Source organism: Canis lupus, chromosome 3, assembly GCF_003254725.2.
Source record: "Canis lupus dingo isolate Sandy chromosome 3, ASM325472v2, whole genome shotgun sequence".
Classification (NCBI taxonomy): domain Eukaryota; kingdom Metazoa; phylum Chordata; class Mammalia; order Carnivora; family Canidae; genus Canis; species Canis lupus.
In genome coordinates, this window is record NC_064245.1 from 13,992,433 (window position 1) to 14,015,104 (window position 22,672).

The 22,672-nt window shown below is 37.8% G+C and overlaps 1 protein-coding gene across 1 annotated transcript in view; it reads right to left on the reverse strand.

The window, feature by feature from the left end:
• Positions 1 to 8,174: 8,174 nt before the first annotated feature.
• FAM81B (family with sequence similarity 81 member B) overlaps positions 8,175 to 22,672 on the reverse strand; it is a 55,001-nt gene continuing 40,503 nt past the window's right edge. The window contains 5 exon segments of the mRNA XM_025437948.3: positions 8,175 to 8,475; positions 10,111 to 10,306; positions 12,338 to 12,355; positions 12,357 to 12,474; positions 20,297 to 20,403. Of these exon segments, the coding sequence (XP_025293733.3) occupies positions 8,342 to 8,475; positions 10,111 to 10,306; positions 12,338 to 12,355; positions 12,357 to 12,474; positions 20,297 to 20,403 (573 nt within the window). The 3' untranslated portion in view covers positions 8,175 to 8,341.

The window sequence follows — 22,672 nt, forward strand, 5'->3', positions numbered from 1 at the left end:
AGACTCTGAGAAGGAAAGTAAACCTACACTCAGAGAATATTTTAGTGGCAGCCAGCATCTATGAATGGTTGAATGTAATTACGTGTGCCTCCTGCGTGCCAAATCATCACACTTCACATAGAAAGAACACTCACATTAAATAAAATGAGCACATTGTTTGATTATCTGACTCCCAGGTGGCTTAAATATATTGAGTTTCTAAGACCCTGCCTTTTTAAATGCCATTTCCTTCCTTTCGATCATATAGAATTATGGTGGTTGCTTTTTCTATGGAGAAAATAAGCCACATGGTTTAATATCAGGCAACTGGAAGGGTGTTTTGTTTTGTTGTAGGGAAAACCACTATATACTGGTTTTAAGGTTCTAACCTTAACTGTTCTATTGAATAGATCAAGAAATAGTATACGAATAGTCTTTACAAAAAGATTACTTGCTGGCTCCAAAAGTTTGGAAATTAGCCTAAAAAGTCAGGTGGTGTGGGAAAAAAAAGATAAAGGTTCTCTCTTTGCAGGCTGAGTTATGTGTTTCTGGGCACAAGAGAAAAGCCAGATGGAGCAGAAGATTTTTCGTGTGCAAAGGAGGAGATTAGAGGGAAAATATACTGCTGAGAAGGCAAATTTATATTGTCATGAGCAGCTTCGGTATTTATTTCTGAGTTGCCTGAGGCCAACCTCATAATGCCTCAGAACAAGTGCTATTTATACAAAGTTGGACGGCCTCTCTGTCCAAGAATGAGGCTCAGAATGATTTATTAACTCACTAGAACCAGATTTATGATAAGCAGTGGTGAATACTTTGTGAACATTGGAAAATACCTAAGCAGGAATAAGCTTTCACGCAAATCAAGTAGCTTCTAACAAAGCCAGATAAGATCCAGCATTGCAGAGCATCTTGGCACTGTCGTTTGCTTCAGCAGAGGAACTTTCTGTGCCTGTGAAGTGGTAATCATTGCCCAACAGGGCTTCAGTGACCAAGCACGCACAGGCTGGGATAGACAGAGTGCCTACTATGTGCCAGGCTCTTCACACCATTACCTCATGTAAGTCTCCCATCATTTTTTTTTTACGGTAGATACTATCCTCGTTTTATAGAGAGCTCAGAGAGATTACTTTCTCTATATTCTTAATAGAATCAGGCCCCCAAGATCAATTCCAATACTTTTGTCTATACTTTTGTCTAATTTCGTTAATAACTGCTGACACCTCAAAGAAATATCAACGCTTTGAGATATGTGTCTTTGGGACTGACTCCCTTATCCTGCCAAGTTGTATTCTGATACTGCCATTCACCTAGTGCCACCTAGAAAGAACCGTAGGTGGCAGGAAACGCTTCCAAAAGACTAACTTGGAAAATTTATCCCCCCGCCCCCAGCTAATTTGCAAATTTACATCTATGCAAAAAGGAGGAATAGTCCACCCTTGTTTGATTTTGAACTTAATAGAAACTGAGACCGACTGCGAACTAATTGGCACTCGGTAACGTCACAAGTGCCAAACCTTGGTTTTCTCTTTGGCATTATTAACCTTTCTTCCACTAACTGTCTTTTGGTCCTCCACATGTCTTAGGTACCTAGCACTTTCTTGGCTTTTAAAGATTTCGTTTCACTGAATTGTCAACTAATCCCTGCAGAGGAGGTAGTCAATAAAACTCCTGGGTGTGTTTTTTTTTTCCTCTCTGAGGGTTTTATATTGGTGTTGTGAATATTCGAAAGCCTTTAAGTGCCAACCAATGGAATTCAGTCATAAGGACTAGATAGATTCCTAGATATAGGAGTTGTTCTGAGTTGCAGAAGTAGGTTTGTCCACCACCATTCACATGGCTCCATAAAGGCCCCACCCATTTGAAGTCCATCTATGAATGTCTCCCTTGTGAAAGCAGTGTATTATTTTTTGGAGAAGCATCTGGTAGTTGGATACGGATGACTTTTACTTGACAGTAATGGCTACTGGGTTTGCTTTGATGGCCAGAACTTACAGAGGAAATATACTTCACTGCACACTGGCATCGGCACTTTGCCCACCTCCAGTCAATGTCCGTAATGTTTCTTCATTATGTTAGCCTCCCTCCCCAGAGACAAGAGAAAGAAAAGCTTTTAACATAGAGAAATACTTGCTCATTATAATTTTGTTCCAGGAGAAATCTATATTTTGTACTTCTACGTAGGTCCATTGCTAGAATTATTGCAAGCCCAGGTATTTCTTCTCATATGTAGTGCAAAGGACCTTTATAAACTCAAGTATTTTTAGATACTAATCTGAATCAGAGTTGGATGAAACTCTGGATGGAACTTGTCTTCCCCATCAAGATCAAAAGTTCTATTTATTATTATTAATTGGTGCCAATTATCAAGCACAGTGCCTACTGTGTATCAGATACTACATTAGGTGGTCTACATATGTTTAGGGAAATAATAGAATATTTAAGAGCTCTTCTTGGGACTAAAGAGTTAATTCTGGCTGCACTTCTGATAAATGGTGTGACCTCACAAAATTCACCTAATCTCTCTGTGCCTTAATAGTAGACACCTCTTTGAAGTATTAAATAACTTAATCCAGGTAAAGTGCTTAGAGATATCTCTGATAATTGGTAATAGCTCAATCAGCATTTTTCTAATTCTTCCAATGACCTACAAGGTGGGTGTATTATTATCCCCACTTTAAGGAAGCTAAGACCTCAAAGTTAGAGAACATATCAAAAGTCACACAGATAGTAACTGGTGGCACACTGGTTTTAAACTAAGGCCTGTCAGACCCCACAACTCGAGATTTCTCAGCATGGATGTTGGATTATTTTTCTGTTTTCTCAGTTTGTGTCTTTTGAGTCTGTAAAAGAGGACCTGGTTTCTGACACACTGCTGAACAGATCAGTCATTTTTTACCCACAACATTTATCACCTAAATACCTGAAAATGAAGTAGCCAAACCAAGGAATGGGTTTATGGAAAATTTAGTCTATGAAGTTAGGAAATTTCATGACTGTATATTAAGGGAAAGATCTTAAATAACAAGTCTTTATGACAAATGAGTGTGACTCTAATCCCCTGGAGAAGGAAATGCCAAATTGGGCAGAGGTCAAAACAATCCAATATTTTTCCGGACAACAATCCTGCCTCTCTCTGGGGCACCACCCTCTCTGCATCTGAGAAGATGCAACACGTTTATCTTATGGCTGGAAGGGTAGTCACGAGAGCACTTACAACTATTCTACTGAATTGTGTAATACGCCCACTTTTGGACAGGGTCCTCTTCAATAGGTGAGGATATAATGCTGAATCTGAAAGCATTACTGGAAGAACTCCAAGTTGACACCATCTGCTAGCAGGAACTCACAGGGAAGACTAAAATCCTCAAAAGATGATTCTTCCTCTCCTACTTCACTGTTACTGTCCTCAAATGGTCACCTGGAAACTTCTAGGTTCTGCCACTCCCCCCAATCCCAGGTAGTCTCTTCCCCGTACATAAGTCCCATTACTGTTTCTGTGCTAGATCTTCAGTTTAGATATTTCTCTCATGCTCCAGGTCATATTGGCCACTCACCACTGAATTGCCTCCAATGGGACATCCCATAGATACTTCAAAATCAATTAGTTTAAAACTGAGCTCATTATCTCCACTCTTCTCCATTACTCCCTCTTTTACGATCCACATTTGTTTCCCACACTGTGTCTATAATCTCTTCTCCACACTACAGCCAGAGGGGTCTCTCTAAAATGCAAATCTGATCATATCACTCTCCTATTTAAAAATTTCCAAAGTTGAGGCACCTAGGTGGTTCAGTGATTGGGCATCTGCCTTTGGCTCAGGTCGTGATCCTGGGGTCCTGGGATCAAGTCTTGCATCACGCTCCCTTCTGCCTGTGTCTCTGCCTCTCTGTGTCTCTCATGAATAAATAAATAAATCTTTTAAAAATAAAAATTTTCAAAGCTCCTCTGCGTCTTGAAGAGAAAGCCTGAGTTCCTTAACATGAGTTATAAAGCCCTTTTGATCCGACACCCTGCTCCTCCTAATCTCTCCAGCCTTCTTTTTAGTTATTTACCTCCTCAAACCTTCTCTCCTGCCTCCCACCACATATACTTTAGATTCTGACCATACCTTGCAGTTCCTGGCATGTGTTCCATTCACTTGGCCTCTGGGCCTTTGCTCAGGCTGCTCCATCTCCCTGAGGCCCCATCTCTACCAACCATGACCCTTTCCCTTAGTGAATGTCTGCTTGTATTGCAGAGGTCTCAGTTTAGATATCCCTACTTCTGGAAGACCTCTTTGCCTGATGGCCCATGTTTTCCTAAATACCTCTCTCAGGTGCTCCAGCATGCTCTTTGCCCATGTATTTGAAAGTTTAATTATTGGTCTTCTCCACTAGACTGTAAGTTCCCTAAGAGCAGTTTAGTTAGTTTGCTCAGTATGGCATTCCCAATGCCTAGGATCTGAATGAATGGAGGCTGCCAAGAAGTACACAGAAGTTTGGAGACCCTCTTCCTAAGGTTAAAAACATAGATATGTATGTATCAGTATATATTATAGATCAAATATCCCCTAGCATTTAGGGTGCTACTTGCTGCTATCATGAGTGATACCAATAGAAGTGAGAAGACATTTGGTACATTTCTGTAGAAGAAGAAAAAGCTGCTAATGTCCAGGGAACTCTGGGGATGCTTTTTCTTTGAGCTTGGACCTTATTGCTCTCCTGACTATCCAGTGGTGAGCATATCCATCCCACACAGGGCTGAGAAGGTCCTTAACCTTTGCAGCGTGAGGTGAGGAATTTGTCCTTCATTTTCAGTGAGGAAGCAAAATCCTTTGAACATTACCATTTCGTCCTCAATGTAAATAATTTCCTATGTTTTGTTATCCCTCAGGGCAGATTTTGACAAGAGGAAGGAAATGGCAGGAAACACTGGGCGGCAGCAGGAGACCCTTGGACTAACCGTACCTGTTCAGATAGGTGTTGGTGCCTCAGAGAACTCCCAGAGATAATCTAACATATGCCTCAGGTCCACTGGGTAGATCTGCATCGCAGAGTCCGTGACGTTCAAACATCCTCCTGTATTTGTGGGAGACGAGCCTGACACTTCCCAAAGGATTAAGTGTTGGTGTTTGATACAGAATAAAGTGCCATGTATATTGAGCTTCTCTAGGGATAGTGTTTGTCCTTGTCATCTTTTTTGGATCTATGGCAAAATATATGCAGAGAGAGGGAGGCCCAGAGCAGAGGTGAATTTGTGGTGAAATGACAGCACTTCAGCGCCAGGACCCCTCACTTACTGAGCCCTAGCCACATGTTTACAAGGTTGATGTAAAATTTGCAGAAGTAAGACATTTTAATTACAATGAGACCATCAATTAAGACCACTGTCTCCACTCCCCCTTCTGTTGATGTCAGGTACCCCTGGAGTGGCTATGGCCATCTTTGCATCCAGCAAAAGAGAATATGTCTTGGGGATATGTTTGGGTTAGAGGGATATGCTTATGTTGTTCACAGTCACTTCTGTATGGAGGTAAAATAGCAGCTGTCCTGAGGTAACTGTGGATTTCCAGAATATTCCTACAGACTTCGGCGCCAATTCATCAGGATAGAACATTAGCAATAAATCAAACCTGTTTAAGCTTTAGGTCCTGCAAAACCTGGATCCACCTTCTCTCTAGGCCCTCTAGAGCCTATGCAAACCTGTGAACACCCCAACTTGGGATTCCAAGCAAGAACACTGACAAGATCCTTTGATTCCCCTCCTACCCTCTGGCATTACATTCAGTTCTACATGGTACTATCATGTCACCACCAATGAGAGAGGGCCATTTTGCAAAGCCTTTGGCTTGATCCTATACTATTATTTGAACTACAATTTAGAGCACTTTTGCTTACAAGGAAAAAAAACCTATAGAGTAGGAAATGGGTGTGAGTGAGATGACATGGCTCTTTGTCGTATGAATTCTTAATTTAATCCTACAACCACTAATTTGATTCTTAACAAAGAGTTGTTCTTTCAGCCTAGTAGTATATTGGCTATGGGGGTGGTTTTTTAAAATACATTTTATACTGGATACAAAAATATTATTGTACTGTAAAAACAATAAATTCTTATGCAGAAAACAAAATTCTTCAAAATCCAATCACTGCTAAGTCTGTTGTAAATTCCTACTTTTTTGCACACTATATGGTATGCATATTCTGTTTAACATCTTTCTAAATATTTTTTGACACAGTGGGATCGTATCCATATTGCTTTGCAACTTGCTTTTTTCACCTACCAGTGTATCTTAGATATCTTTTTGTGTTATTTTTAAGGGTTGAAGAGCATTTTTATCTAGTTATATCATTAATTTGGTCAGTCACTTCCTAATATTTAGGTTTTTAGGGTTTTTTATTTTGTTTTTTACTACAACAAATGGTGCTGTAATAAGCATCCTTGGTCATTCATTTTTACACATTTTGGAAGGTGTTTTATTTTCTGTAATACAAATTTCTTTCTTTTTTTGTGATATTAATTTCTAATAGTAAAATTCCAGGGTCAAAGAATAAATACATTTTAAAATGTTAATAGATGTTTCCAAATTGCTCTTTTACTCTCTGTACCAATTCATAGACTCACCAGAAATTCTCAACAGCCTTGTCAATCACTAATTTTTGGTGATCTTAAAATGGTACCTAAGGGTTCCTTTAATTTGTATTTAATAGGTTGGATGTTTTCTTATCTTCATTTACTATTGTATTCTTCTATGACTTGCCTATTCATTATTATTATTTTCTTATTCACTTATAAGAGTTATTTAGGATTACCTGAGATACTAGCCCTTCATCTTAGTATGACACTTTGTTGCCAAGGACACCTGTTATTGCATTTTATTTTATTTATTTTTATTTTTATTTTTATTTTTTAATTTTTTTATAATAAATTTTTTATAAAATTTTAATTTTTTATAATAAAATTTTTTATAATAAAAAATTTTAATTTTTTATAATAAATTTATTGGTGCTCAATTTGCCAACATACAGAATAACACCCAGTGCTCATCCCGTCAAGTGCCCCCCTCAGTGCCCGTCACCCATTCACCCCCACCCCCTCCCTCCTCCCCTTCCACCACCCCTAGTTCGTTTCCCAGAGTTAGGAGTCTTCATGTTCTGTCTCCCTTTCTGATATTTCCTACCCATTTCTTCTCTTCCCTTCTATTCCCTTTCACTATTATTTATATTCCCCAAATGATATTGCATTTTAAACTCTTAAATTCTTTTATGAAAATCCTTTGCAGTATAGTCAGGATGCTGTATGTAAATTAATAAGAACAAATGGAGAGGTTTCATATAACTAAAAATTTGGGTGCACAGTGGTCAAAAATTTATTTGGAAGGTAAATTTGTACTTTATTAGTTATTAGTTTGTACTTTATTATTAGGGGAGAAGTTGTCATTTTTCCCTAAACCAAGGCAAGAGACTAAGTCTGAAATAGGGATCCTCTTGCCAGGTTACAAAAAGCTCTGTGATTAAAAATTATCTCTGTTCTAGCAGATAGTGTATGCACAAATGGCTTATTTTTATTTTTAATGATTTTACTACCCAATACCAGGCTCTCCATCTGACATTTATATCTAGAAAAGTTAGGAATATTTTAATTTTGTAGGAAACTAATTTGAATTTGGCACCTAGATTGAATTATGTTGGATGTTTTTCATAGAAACTGGTGCATTCTCTTATTTTGCATGGTTAGCTCTTACTTGCTCATAGTTCAGCTACATACTGAGTAAAAATGAATCAATACTTTGATAGGCATAAGTTAGACTTGCTATAAATACTAGGATTGTCAGAAGACAAAAAAATACTGGATCAGAAGTTGCAGTGTGACAGCCTGCTAATTGTATCTGCCCCACAGATCTAGTAAGTATTTTGAACCGGTTGCTAATGCTTATAAATGGTTTCATATAAAACTTGATTTCTAGTTTCTCTTGAAAAATGAAACATGGGCACTAATGGATTATATACATATTAATAGTGAACTAGAACTACGTGGTGGCTATTCTTTGATAGGCAAAGTAAGTGGTCTCCAGTTTGCCACAGTTCCTGCATTACTTTTATGACCCTCTTTGCTCATTTATGTACATTTTATAGACTATTCTTTTTTATTTATGGCAAATAAAAATATAAAAAGCCATGTCTTTTTCATGGATACATTAATGAAGACATCATAAACTCCTTTGCTTTATTGGGTTTTCTGGCACATTCATCGCCTTAAAAATGTGGTAAGAAGTACAGAGACATAAGAAGCAGTAAACATCCCAGAGACAGTAACTTCTTCCCAGCTTTTTACCAACAAACCACTATTTTGGTTGGTGAAAAAGATGACTGAAAAGTTTTATACTTCCTGGAGTTCCACTATCTTACGCTGTAATTTCTTTAGGTCTTTTTGTACTTTATATTTCTCTAAATCCATCTTTGTTTTCTGTATTTGTTGGAGGGAGTTGAGAGAGTCGTGAATTGATTTAAATCCTAGAAGAGAATATGAGAAGAGATATGCTTAAATTAAACAGTGCTTTGGAATTCTTTTTGTAAACAAAAGTTGCTAATCAACAGTCTCACCATAATTGGTCATCATTTAATTAAAAACATATTAAATTCCAGTAAGACCAGTCTAAAAATGTACAATAATCCATTTCTTATATGTCATAAAGATGCATTAATGATAGTGTTTCAGCTTGTATCTGGCTTCATTGTGAAAATTTCAGTTCCTCTGCCCCTTGCCCAAATATATTGCATGACAAAATAATTCTATATTTCAAGAAAGATATTAAAACATTTTCTTCTCCCTGTGTATTTTGATAAGAAATTTGGATGATTTTTTTTTAAAGTTCTTGTTACCAAACTGAAGATAAAGAACACAAGTGAGATTTTAAAACTTCTCAGAAACTAACCTGTTGAGGGACCTATGGAGTAGCCGCCAGCTGTTCCCCCTGCACCCACCCCCAAGCACTTTGTCTCTCTCTTATGCAAGTCTAGTTGCTCATGACCAGGACCTACCAGACCTCGAGCTTCTTAGGGTACCCCCTTTCACATAGTCATTTCCCAATACATTTTTATTAAAGGCATAAAGGAGCACACCATTAATTTAGAATTCTCCTTTGCTAGAACTCCAGGTAAGTAAAATGAAAAAACATAGATTGTTAAGTTCTTCTTTAGCTCATCCTGAGTGAATATAATTAAACCTCTGGTCCTAAGGTAGAAAGCAGAGACCTAAAAGAAGGGCCAGTTAAGTTTTGGATATGATTCCTGGCCAGATAATTCATTATTTTGATTTGGCAGTGAGATAGGGGGATAGGGGCAGTGTGCGTCAGATTTCCAGGCAACAAATTTTACTTATATGCTAGGAACATCTGGCAAAATGAGGGCATAATATCTTTCCAAGACACCTTCAACTCACCTCTGTACAGGACCAAAATTTGGGAGAATTTACATCAATTTTTTGAAACTAGAAGACAGAAAATGAGATGAGTCTTTCTTTAAAAAAGGAACCTCTGGTTCCTGGTAATTCCCTCAGGTTTGTGACTTGAGGCAGATGGTTGCTCCACAGCACCTATCCCATGTCCTTCCCTTTGACAAATTAGATGAGCCTTTCAAATTAATCCCCTTTGATGTAAGCTCAGCTTGACACTGCTGCCATTAGCCTCCTTAAGAAGAAAAGCAGTCATTATACTGGACTCTGTTAATTCATCTCTCTTTCTCACTTCTAAAGGTCAGGTCTCCAGTCTGACATCTGTCCAGGCTCATTACCTGCAGTTCAATAAGGGACATTTGATTTCAGGTCCTAATTTCATGATACACCACAAGTCAAGTCTTGATCGCAAGGACTTTGCAAGTATAACAATGATTCTATGATCTTAGTTAAAAAGAAAATCTCACAGCGTTGGTCAGCTTGTGACATTGCCAGGTCCAAATGAAGAATGTGAACTTGTTTACTCACCTTCCAAAGGTATGCTAACGTTTTGTGGGATATTTAGAAAAGTCAGATGAAATACAAAAGGATATCGATAATGACAAGACTGATCCATGGTCATGAGCTCAAAGTAGACAACCCTGAGGGATTGGCTAAGCAAGGACTGGTGTTCTTAATCAAAGGTGTCTGCTCACCTGATTGATATTCATTCTGCATTTTCTCTAATTCACCCCAAATGTGCTTTTCCAGTTGCTGCATCTTTTTGGACAGCTTATTTTCTATATGCTTTACTTTGCTTAGTTCTGCTTCCTGTTTCTCTGTGTTAATGAAATTCTCTAATTTGCTTGAAAGCTGCAATAGTTTTTCTTTCATTTTGTTTTCGGACTTTTCCTATAAAATAAGATATCATGTGATAAAACTCTGCAGAAAACAAAACTTATGAGGATTTGTTTTTCAGCTTAGAGAATGTTTTTAACAAGTTTGCTTTTCCATGTTAAACATGAAAAATCCCACCAAGTTCCCTTGTATCTAAAACCGTGTTCACAAAGATAAGAGTTCATCTCTTTGGCCTTGTTTGTAGCTTCTAGAATTCTGCATGTGATGGGGGAAAGAAAGGGCTGTGGTCTTGCTGAAATGCCTTGAGGATTTGGAATTATAGTCTAGTGTTTAAAGAAGTGTGGCCAAGGGAACGCCTGGGTGGCTTGGCGGTTTACTGCCTGCTTTCGGCTCAGGGCGTGATCCTGGGGTCCTGGGATCGAATCCCATGTCGGGCTCCCTACATGGAGCCTGCTTCTCTCTCTGCCTGTGTCTCTGCCTCTCTCTCTCCTGTGTCTCTCATGAATAAATAAAATCTTAAAAAAAATAAAAATAAATAAAAATAAAAAAGAAGCATGGCTAAGGAAGGCATTTTAGTTACTGCTTGACCTAAGGTCCTTGGACATGCTCCTATTAGGGTGTCCATATTCCCTTAAGCTTCATATCTCCACGTGGACACAGTTCAACTAGAATAGTGATTCTCAACTCCTGTTGCCTATTAGTATCACCTGGACCATCACACCATCCTACTAATACTGTGATTTAATTGGTCTATAATGGAACTCAGGAATTATCTAGTTTAAAAACTCTCCAAGTGATTCTAATTGCAACAAGGTGGGGACTCATGTGGTCCAGGTTCATTAGCTTCTCTGTGCCTTCTTACCTCCCACAGGGAATTTGCAAGCAGGAACCAGGTGAGACTGACTTAGCCCCTATGGTTCTCCTGTCTTTGGCTCTGTCTGCCTCCGGGAGATGGAGTCCAGCCTCTCTCTTACTTGTGGTAGGAAGTTTCTGCCTGCAGGTGACCCTGTGGAACCTGGTGCTGCCTAGAACTGGTGGATGAATCTGTCTAAATCCAGGAGGACTAGCAGGCCTTCCTGGCTGCACATCTTACCACATGGACTTGAAAAATCTTATCAATGATAAAGGTGTAATGGTTATCTCCATCTCTTGGACTCCTATCTCTGTCAGCTGCCCAAAGCCCGTCTACCGAAGTTCCAGAAACATCTTATTTGGATCCTTGGCAAGGCTGGAAGCCACTGGTGACACAGATGGCTCTGTGCTGCTCTCCTGTTGGGGCTAGCAGCTGGGCCAGCAGAGATGGCTGGAGTGGAAGGGCATCTGTAGTGAACAGACTCCTCCTCCATCCTGTAGTCTTGCCTCAAAGCTGAAGGGTTCTCTACAAGGTTGGATCTGGAAAAGGAGTTTTGGAAACCTTTGGTCTACTAATGGATCTTCGGAGAGGTAAACTGACTCGTCTATGGCCAAAGTTTTTAGGCTTTATTGCGCCCAAGCATCACCCAAGGAGCTTGCCTGGAAGCACAGATCCCCAGGGGAGGACTCAAGGGGTCTGATGCTGCTCTGAGTTGGGACCAGGAATCCATATTTTATTTTATTTTATTTTTTTTTTTTTATTTTTTATTTATTTATTTATGATAGTCACACAGAGAGAGAGAGAGGCAGAGACACAGGCAGAGGGAGAAGCAGGCTCCATGCACCGGGAGCCCGATGTGGGATTCGATCCCGGGTCTCCAGGATCGCGCCCTGGGCCAAAGGCAGGCGCCAAACCGCTGCGCCACCCAGGGATCCCCAGGAATCCATATTTTAAAAAACAAAACAAACACCTCCTCTCTTTTGGTTATTCTATTATGGATTCATGGAGCTGGAGAGTAGCACACAAGACCAAAAAGCAGGCCTCTGGATTCCTATGCCGGTGCAAAAAAGGTAAGTTACTGACACAGTGAAGTTACTGTGATGTCAGAATGAAACTTTCAAGACCTTTGCTCACTACTAACATCCAGACCTTTACTCACTACTGACACTACTCGCTACTAACATCCAGACAACTATGCAGCTGGTTACTTCATGAATAACAGATCTCCTTACCAGTTTCTCCTGGAGGAGCCTTCAGACATTGATTTATGTGGCCAAGGTGGTCTTTTTCATAGCTGACGAACTGGTTTTTTGTCCATTTTTGATGGTTCTCAATTTCCTCACATAGATTATTTGAAAGTAAATTAAATCTAAGGGGAAAAATATTTCAACTTTAATAGGTAAATTTTGGTTTTATGTTTAAAATTAGTATTGAAAAACTCTGCAGTTTTTTTCAGATGATAAGGCTCAAGATGCATAGCACGTTCTTATGGGTTGACGTGGGAGGTGGGGGTGAGGGAGCACATTCTGGTCCCTGCCCTGAGCTTGCATTCAATTCAGCTGCTCACAACACCCCTCCTCAAACTTTAAAATACACATATACACAATGACAGACACACAGACACACGTGTGTCATCCATGCAGATTTCCTCTTAGGGCCAAGGATGCCTTGTGTGGGTGGAAGAAACTGGTAACTCACTTGGGATGGGGATATCTCTCTGTGATGGGGGTCAGCAAACCCTTTCTATAAAGGGTCAGTAGTAAATATTTCAGGCTTTGTGGGCCATATGGCCTCTGTTGCAACCACTTGTTTGTACAATGAGTCAATGCTGTCATTGCAGTGGGAAAGCAGCCACGTAGGATATAAAGAACATGGCTTGTTTATAAACAAATAATGAACATGGTTGTGGTCTAACTTTATATACACTCAGATTTAAATGGCATATAACCACATGTCATAAAACATTTTTTTAGTTAAAAAAATAGTAGAAAGTGTGCAAATCATTCTTAGTAGTGGCAGATTTGGCTAAGGGTGGTAGTTTGGGGTCACTATCCCAAGACCACAAGACCCCAAGGGTCACTATCCGGCAGGCGGAGGAGCTGGGCCAGAGAAAAGTCACAGATAGGGAGTGGGGAAGGGAGTTGGAAGAGCCCAACAGGACTTTAGGAAAGCAGAGTGTCCACGGGAGACAGTCCTTGGTTGTCTTTTCTGTCTCGGGTGAAACTTCAGTCAAGGTGCCATTGCTTCCAGTGGGGCTCTGTTTGTGGATTCTTTGAAGGGTGGGGTGCAGGGAGCGCTTAAAGAGCTGTTGAGTGACTCACGTCGGGGCAGAAACGGTTGCAGTTGGCTAAGGTGCAGGGAGCGACTGCTGGCATCAAAACGATGCACCACAGGAATATTAAATAACAGAGAAAGAAGGATTTTTGAAAATGGAAGTGGAGGTTATTACAAAGAGTAAAGGATTGGAATCATATTATCATCAATTTGAAAAGTCACTGTAGAGTGGCTGAGGGTATGAGTAGAAAGGAGCATCCGCAGCTAGCAGCCCTGAGAAATACGGGTCTGAGCAGAGGTGGGGTGAGGGGGTGCTGCTGAGTGGTCTCTGTACGTTTTCTAAACGTGACTTGCTTGCAGTAAGATGTCAATTTCAAATTCCCTTTTAGAAGAGGCGGTGCATTAGGCAGGTGCAACACATGTTTGTTATTGAAAATACTCAGATTACCTTATAAAAAGTGGGTGGCTTGACATCATCACTGTAATGTTTTCAGGACAAATTATATGCAGATAATTTCATTTGTGCTATTTATCATTGGAAACTGCTTAAGACATGCTGCACGTATATTGTATGTATATGCCTCTTTAGCTTCCCTGAAAAAGTATTCGAACTAATATTTGGAAAAGACAGGTTATATGAGGCCATTTCCATTTTTATTTAGACCAATGGACATTAAACAATATAGAGACATTTTTGGTTGTCACACATTGGAGGTGTTGGTGACAGGTAGAAGGTAGAGGCCAGAAATACTGCTAAACATCCTACAATGCACAGGACAGCCTTATAAGTAAGAATTATCTAGCCCAAATGCCAATAATGCCCATGTTGAAAAAACAAAACAAACAAACAAACAAACAAAAAAATAATGCCCATGTTGAGAAACCAGGATTTAGATGGTGAAATCAAGGAATGGGAAAAGTTAATTTTCCAGTAGTTATATTAGTTGTAGAATAATAGCTGAATTCTGATCTTCATCTCTGTGACTTATCACGTTTTTTTTTTAATATGGAGAGAGATTTTCACATAGAAAGCATACCTTGATTCAGGTGAGTACTTTAACTCTTCATTAAGAGCCTACCTTTGGCCACTCTGCCTGTTCTTAATATAACCACAATTTCCAGACACCTGTGCTCTAGCTAACAGCTGATGGATCTCAGACAAATACATTCCCAACTGATACATGGACAGCCTCATTTTAGCCAAGTGTTTCTTATGTCTGGAACACTCTTCCTTAGGATACACAATGGCCCCTGCCCTCATTTCATTCAGATTTCTATTCAAGCACCACTTAACCACCTTAACAGAGGACTTTTTTTAAAAACCACTCTTAAAAAACCAAAAGGTTTTATTTTCCCCATCACACTCTCCCTATTCCTTTACTTTATTTTTCTCCAAAATAGTTATCACCAGGTGATATATATATAATTGGGGTGCTGTCTGCTGCACTAGAACCTAAGCTCCACCAAAGTATTTTGCTTGGCTTACAGTATTTTGCTTGGCTCACAGTGGTAAATAATAAAGTGCGCAATGAATAGTTGAATAAATGGATAAATGATTCATTCTTACTCATTCAATACCTTTTACTAAGGCTGTTCACAAATAACAAATCATACACTTGCCGAGCTATTTAGAAATCTGATCTTCAGTGTTCATCTTCCCTTTCCTATCTCTGGTGGAAATATATTAATTGATAGTGATGGTTAAGAGGGACAGTAAATCCCCAGATAATCAAGAGCTAGCTTTGCAGTTGGGAATCCAGCCTTCAGTGTTCACCTTTACTGTGTGTGTGGATAAGAGCATTTACTCTCATTACTGATACAATATTAACATCCCTCTGAACACCAGGGAACCATTAAATGTGCCCAAGTAATATCTTAGAAGCACATATCAGTAATTAGAATTCTGAAATTAAAATAAAGTCATAATGAGTTACTGCATATGATCATTTTACTCCAAGGTTTTTTTTTTTTTTTTTTTTGTTTTTTTTTTTTACTCCAAGGTTTTACATGCAATTGGAGACTCACTTTACTGGTAGCCACCAAAAGTCAGACTCTGGGTAGTTTATGAAAATATAAAAGAATTTTATATTTTAAAAGCATTTTTTGGGGATCCCGGGGTGGCTTAGCGGTTTGGCGCCTGCCTTTGGCCCAGGGCGCGATCCTGGAGACCTGGGATCGAGTCCCACGTCAGGCTCCCGGCATGGAGCCTGGTTCTCCCTCCTCCTGTGTCTCTACCTCTCTCTCTCTCTCTCTCTCTCTCTTTCTCTCTCATAAATAAATAAACAAATAAATAAATCTTTAAAAGCATTTTTTTAAAAAGCATTCTCCTGTAAAGATAAAAAGGATAAGCTAAAATAAAAGTTTATATAAATCTCTTTCTTTCCTTAGGCTTTCCCCTAACACAATGGATGTGATTTTCCAGGAAAGAATTACTTTTCTATGAATTATAGAATCTACAGTTAAAAATCTCAACAAGAGGAATTTATCTTGGATGATATTCACATTTTAGCTCCCAAATCCTCTATTCCAATGGTTATGGTAGTATTTCTATCAGGTATAGGTAGATATGGATAGGGAGGGAGGGAGGAGGGAAAGAGGTAGATGCATGGATGGATAGGGTTTTTTTTTTTTTCCTTTTCAAAAAACACAAAAGTCATACTTTTAAATTATGGCCAGAGACCTTACTAGGATAATGTGAGATACAGTTTTTATAAAAATTTTATAAATTTTATATTGATAGGATCAAGTTAATATTCATGCCAAGGGCAATAATAAGGAAGAAAATTACAAAGGGTAAGATAAAATTTAATGGGGACCTATAGACATAGCAGATGGCTGTGGTGAGTGTGAATGGTGAGGGAGAGTGTGGGGCTTGCAACAATCATCCTAGTGACCACTGTGGTTATAGTAGACATACATGAATGAGGATATAGCCCCATTCTGGCCCCTACCCCCTTTTTTTTAACCAGTTCACTTCTGTCTTAAAGTCATTGTCTTGCATTCAATAAGTGATTGAACTTTTCTGGAGTGTATGAAAAGTTTGAATTCTTGGACACTCTTTTAACAGGCTGTCAAGAATTCAGATAGTGGCTTCAACAAAGTCAGTCTTTGGAGACTGAATCTAAGATTTTTAAGTTTCATGTTAGAAGAAAGAAATTAATTCCAAGAAACATTTTTTTCCTACTAAATTTATACCTATATACTTAAACTAAGTTCTTCATGTCCTGTGGTTTCTAGTGATGCTGATAAAGAGCAACTCCACCTCCATTCTGCTAGGAAGCCTCTTATCATTCCATATTGTACTTGAGCTTAAATCCCAACACCTTCAGAGCCTCATACCTTCATAGTTTCAAGCAGATGTGATGTCCATTCCCTGAATTTCTGTAGCACAATTAGTTTATCAATGGTTAGAATTGTTAGATGGAGGTGTCATAGATCTATAACATAATCTGAGACTTGGAGTCAGATACTTTCTAACTCTGTGACTTTGGGCAAATTATTTAGTTTCCCTGACTGTGCTTCCTCATCACTAAAATGGGGATAAGACCCACCCTGCAGAGCTGAATGTACCTGAATATCTCGATCACTCAGTGATTATATATTTATCAATAACAATTAGTATATTTTTTATATCTGCCTACTGATATACCTCATTTAACATTGTCTTGTTACTTTACCTATGTTTAGCTTTTTACCTATTTATGTATTTTTCCTGCTAACTATATGTGGCTATGATTTTGTCTTTGAATATCCCAAAACACAACTTAAACATTCTTGGTTCTCAAAATATTCATTCATTGATTTGTTCATTGGCTTCTATTTGTGTCTGAATGTGCTGGGTGCTGAGAACACAAAGATGGATGAGACACATCTTTGACTTGAATAGTTTGTAACTTAATACTGTGGGGAGATTTTCAAAGCTGTGTGGGGAGACGTGAGTCTGTGCATTTGCTTTGTTGATTGAATAATTTCTTTTCTTATAAATCACTGTCAATTAAACATTGTCAGCAGCAAGAACTATCTAGGGAGTGACTAGTAGGTACTTCCCCGGCCAAACCCTTGCTAAAAAACAGGCATATTTTATGATGGCTAAGACTCTTAGTCTATAGGCACTAAGTTGTTGGCTTAGGACATTACTTAGCTGAACATCTGACTAAGACTCTTCTGGAAAAAGGAGGCTCAATGCACTGGTTCAGAAGAAAGAATGTGTGTATCTCCTTTGTCAATTCGAGTCATCAGTGCCAAAAGCCTGGGAATTCACTAAAAAAAACACAGATAGTTTTTGGGCTTTTAAGTTCTATATAGGATATATGTTTAATTGATTGTTAAACTTGAAATTGTTAAAGTTTCTAAATAGTAAAATTGTTCAGTTAAACACACTTTTGAATGTTAATAAAATAATTTTAATTCCTTTATTCAGAGAAAGTTGTTTCTTTAAAAGAAGCAAATACTATACCCCATTCACTTTAATTTGAAATATGCTCTGAATGGGAAAGAAAAAAAGAAAGCCCTATCCACCTTACATCCTCTTTGAGGAAAATATATTTGCAATACATACCTCAAAGTGTTAATATCACTAATGTGAAGGAAGCCTACAAATTGATTAGAAAATGATGAAAATCATGATACAAAATTTGACAAATGATAAGACTGGGCAATTCACAGAAAAGGAAATTCATTGGTGAAGGGAAAGCAAATGAAAACAAGAGATGCAATCTTCATCCTTTAATTGGAAAATATTTATTTAAAAATCCAGTGTTGGTAAGAATGTAGAGAAAGGTGGCCTCATATATTGCTGGTGGAAGTATTGAATTAATTATAGAATATCTGTAAGTTTAAATATTATGCAACTATTAAAAATAATGTTAGAATAGTATTCACCAATCTAGAGAGATAACTAAGATTATTGTAAAAAAGCAAAATTTTGAGTAATGTGAATAGGCTGTATTTTTAAAAGCCATGCTCTATCTATACATCTAATGGATATGTTATATAACATATATAAACATCCTTTTTCTGTTAGATGTTTATACTAACAAGGAGGAAAGTAGGGAAGGACATAGCCTTGATGTTACCATGGGTTACATTAGGAAGTTGAAATGAAGACCTTTTTTCCATCTTTGTTTAATTTTGTTACTTTTTAATTTAAAAAAATTGATGAGGATTTAAATAAAAAAGAGTCAGTTGTGTATTTAAATGAATTTTAGAGCTCATAGGTATTTGCCTGTGGAAATTTTTGGTTTATGATTTCAGCGTTAATTACTGTAATACTAATGAAAATGTAAGACTTTATTATTTCAAGTGAGGAAAAAAAAGTTTAGGTTATTACAAAAGTGTCCAGATTGATATTTAACTATTTAGATGACTCCTCTATAAGCCAACTGGAAAAAGCACACCACGTCATCAATAAGGCAGGTATAGTTCTCGAAATTTCCTTTTCCTTAATTAGCTGTTTGTTAATATGCTTCAATCCTTTAAGCCAGTATTCCATTCCAGATTACAAATCCTCTTTCTCTCCAAGGAAAATCAGTTCTTTTTTTAAAAAATTTATTTCTTATTGGTGTTCAATTTGTCAACATAGAATAACACCCAGTGCTCATCCCATCAAGTGCCCATTTTAAAGTGCACTTCTAGAAATGGTCTACTTTTCTACTTCTCCTTTGGACATGTTATTTAATTCTAAACTAACAGGATTAGATCAAGCACCACATAGATATTTACTGAGCATCTTCACTGTGCTGGAATTTAAGCACCTAGACATGCTTCTTTTAGGGTGGGTATTTTCTCTTTACTCAAGACATTTACTTCTTTCAGTTACAGTTTTTCACCAATTTCTAGACAAACCTATTTCCCAATTTAAGATCTCCGTAATCAGATGTCTTGAAAATGACAGTATGCTATGGTTTAATTATTAGCATCATATTTTAGAGGTAAAGAAAAAAAGGTATGTCTTATAATGAGGGGCACTTAGATTTAATGAGATACTGTAAAGATGGGGGAAATGGAGCAAGCAGAGTATATTCAGCATACTGGACTTGATCAAGTCATTAAGCCCAAGTGATGTAAGACAGAGAGGAAAAAGAGCAAGAGGAGAAGGGGCAGTAAGGTAGTATCGTCCAAGTGAGAATTTTCCTCTGCCTGTGCCAGAACTCTAGGAAATGGTGGTCATTTAAACAAGAAAGGAAGATTTGGGAATAGGCTAGTAATCTGAATGTTTGTGGAGTCTTATCTCCTTTACTGTTTTCTCTGTTGCATAGGAGAAAACTCAGTGACAACGTGACACAGACCAGTCTTTAGAAAAGGAGAATGTAAAGGAGCAAGTAGGGAATCTTAGAGGAAATTTTTTTTTTCTTAGAGGAAATTTTAAAAGGAAAACTTGTAAATCAAAGTTATCTTAAAAATTATTTAATAGTCTTATGGAATCAATGTTTATTCAGTGGAGTGTATCACATTGAGGCATTTTAATATATTAATTGGTGATAAGTTAAAATTACTCTATAGAAAATGTCAAGCTGTATATCAATTCACTTGCAATAAACAGTGACAAAATTAATATTCATATTTCTTTTCTAAAGGTTTTATTTAAATTCCAGTTAACATACAGTGTATTAGTAGTTTCAGCTGTACAATACGGTGATTCAATATCTCCATACATCACCTGGTGCTCATCACAAGTGTCCTCCTCCATCCCCATCACCTATTTTACCCATCCCCCCACCCACTTCCCCTCATATTTCCTTTATTATGAATATTGTATAAGTTACTTTAGAGTAGAGTAGTCTCTCCATCAGTTTGTTGCTTTATGTCTTGGCCGGTTTCAAATTCCTGGGATGGGTTTTCATTTAATGCCAATACTTTCATTAGGCAAAACCTTCTGGAATGTACTTAACAGAATTAAAAAGCTTCCATTCACTTACTTGAACTCCAAAAGGTTCATTTCATGGCGATAATCTCCCTGGACCATCTTTAAATTTGAGATTTGCTCAGAACTGGAAGCCTCAATCTTTCCTAAGAGCTGTATTACCTAATGAAAGTAAAAAGGGAGCTTTTGTGTGTGTGTGAAGAAAATCACTAGCACTTACATTAATTATACACTATTCCTAAAAGAGCCAAGAAACAAACTTGAGCCTAAAGCACATTTGCATTTGAAAATGATTTTTCCTAAAGGAATCATTCAATAGTTACAGAACAATCTTCAGAGAAAGAATTATAGGAAAGTTCCATTCTGTTGTCTATTTGTCTATAATATTCTTTTTGATAATAGGCTACCTAGTGATATAACAAAAACATAATATTGATACTAGTTTACTAAATTTGTTAATTTTAATTATTTCTTCATTTTTTCCCCCAATACGGTATACCACCATATATCCTCTATTACCATTATAGGCTTAATGCACATTGGATGGCCAATGGTAAACATTCACCAAATGTTTATTGAGTAAATGTTTAGGGGGATCCCTCGGGGGCTCAGTGGTTGAGTGCCTGCCTTCGGCCCATGGTGTGATCCCGGAGTCCCGGATCGAGTCCCACATCGGGCTCCTTGCGTGGAGCTTGCTTCTCCCTCTGCCTGTGTCTCTGCCTCCCTTTCTCTCTGTGTCTCTCATGAATAAATAAAATCTTTAATTTAAAAAAATGTTTAAACCACAATTAATTAGGCTCTGAGGAAAACACATGAGTGGCCTAAGATTAGGCCTCAGGAATTTCCAGAGAAGAGTGGGACATGAGCAAAAGTGAATTCCAAGTTAAATGACTTTAGGACATATAAAAATAGAAAACAAGTTCCATTTCTGGAAGTTAAGATAGGAGTGCCTTCCACATAGCCAGAAACATTGAGGAAGTTCCTTTAGGTAAAAGGATTGAATTGGAAAATAAAACAGAATTGCAGCATATAATCATGCCTAAACTAATCACTGTCCAGAGGAATGAAACTACATGACAGGTTTTGGCCAAACAGAATTCAACTGCTGAAACAGTCACATGGAGGACAGAGGGAAGTCAACAAAATCTAAGTTCTCAAAGAGATGAATAACAGAAGGGCTTGAATAGGTACCTGTTGGGTAGACAACCAATAGCTCATGAATGGCTATTTAAAGGAGAAACACTTAAAACAGGCTATTTAGGGGAGTTATACTTCAAAGAATTGTTAACAAGTAATAGGCAAATATATCCCTGGCAAAAGCAAAGGAAAAGAAAGCTGGTAGTATAATATTGTTAGATAAAATGTTATTTGAGGCAAATTATGTTAAATGGGACAAAGATGGTCATTTTTACAGAGGAAGACTAGCGTCCACAGTGAAAAGAGTTTTGAACCTTTATTTACATTATATATTGTACTAAAAAGTAACAGGTCAAATAAGTAAAATATAAACAAAGGTATAGGAAGAAATGAAAAAAATATAGTTTATTTAGTAGATTTATACACCAAACAATCTAACTTGCAAACAGCAAGAAACACTCATTCTTTCCTAGAGCAGTGAGCATTTGCAACAACCAAGCAGACATAAGACTATAAAGAACTCAGATTAAGGGCACATGGGTGGCTCAGTTGGTTAAATGTCGGACTCTTGACACATGGGTAGCTCAGTTGGTTAAATGTCAGACTCTTGATTTCAGCTCAGGTCATGATCTCAGGGTTGTGAGATCAAGCCCAGTGGGCTCCCTCTCTCTTTCTCTTCCTCTGCCCCTGCCCCCCACCCCTAAAAAACAAACCAAAAATTCAGATTATTCCACAAAGCAGGAAAAGCACAGATTATGACTCTAACCACACTGAATGAAAACTAAAAATAGGAAAAGTACAAAGAAACAAAAAATCTAACCATTTGAGTAAAGTAACCTCCTTTAATTCTGTTAATTCCAGTGTTTTACATGGAAATGTGCCTCTCAGATCTCCTACTCAGAGGAACATTATTGGCGAAGAGCCCTTACCACCGTGTTTAAGATGTATCACCATGTGTGGGTACCATGTTCCCATTAGTTGCTCCCAGCCAGCATCTGAATAGTATTTATTTGATGAGTGACTTTGGTTCAAAATATTTGGTGAAACTGATAAAATGGCTGGCTCAGACTTTACTTTTCTGTCTCTCCATCAGAACACAGCCCTACTGATACCTTGATTTCTGTCTTGTGAGACGTTAAGTAGGTGATCTGCTCTAGCTTTGATCTGTGGAAACTATTAGATGATATACTTATGTTGCTATAAACCACTAAGTGGTTATGGCAGCAGTAGGAAACTAATACATAAATATTAAAAATTAATAAGCAAGAAAAAAACAAGAAAAAATTATAGGATT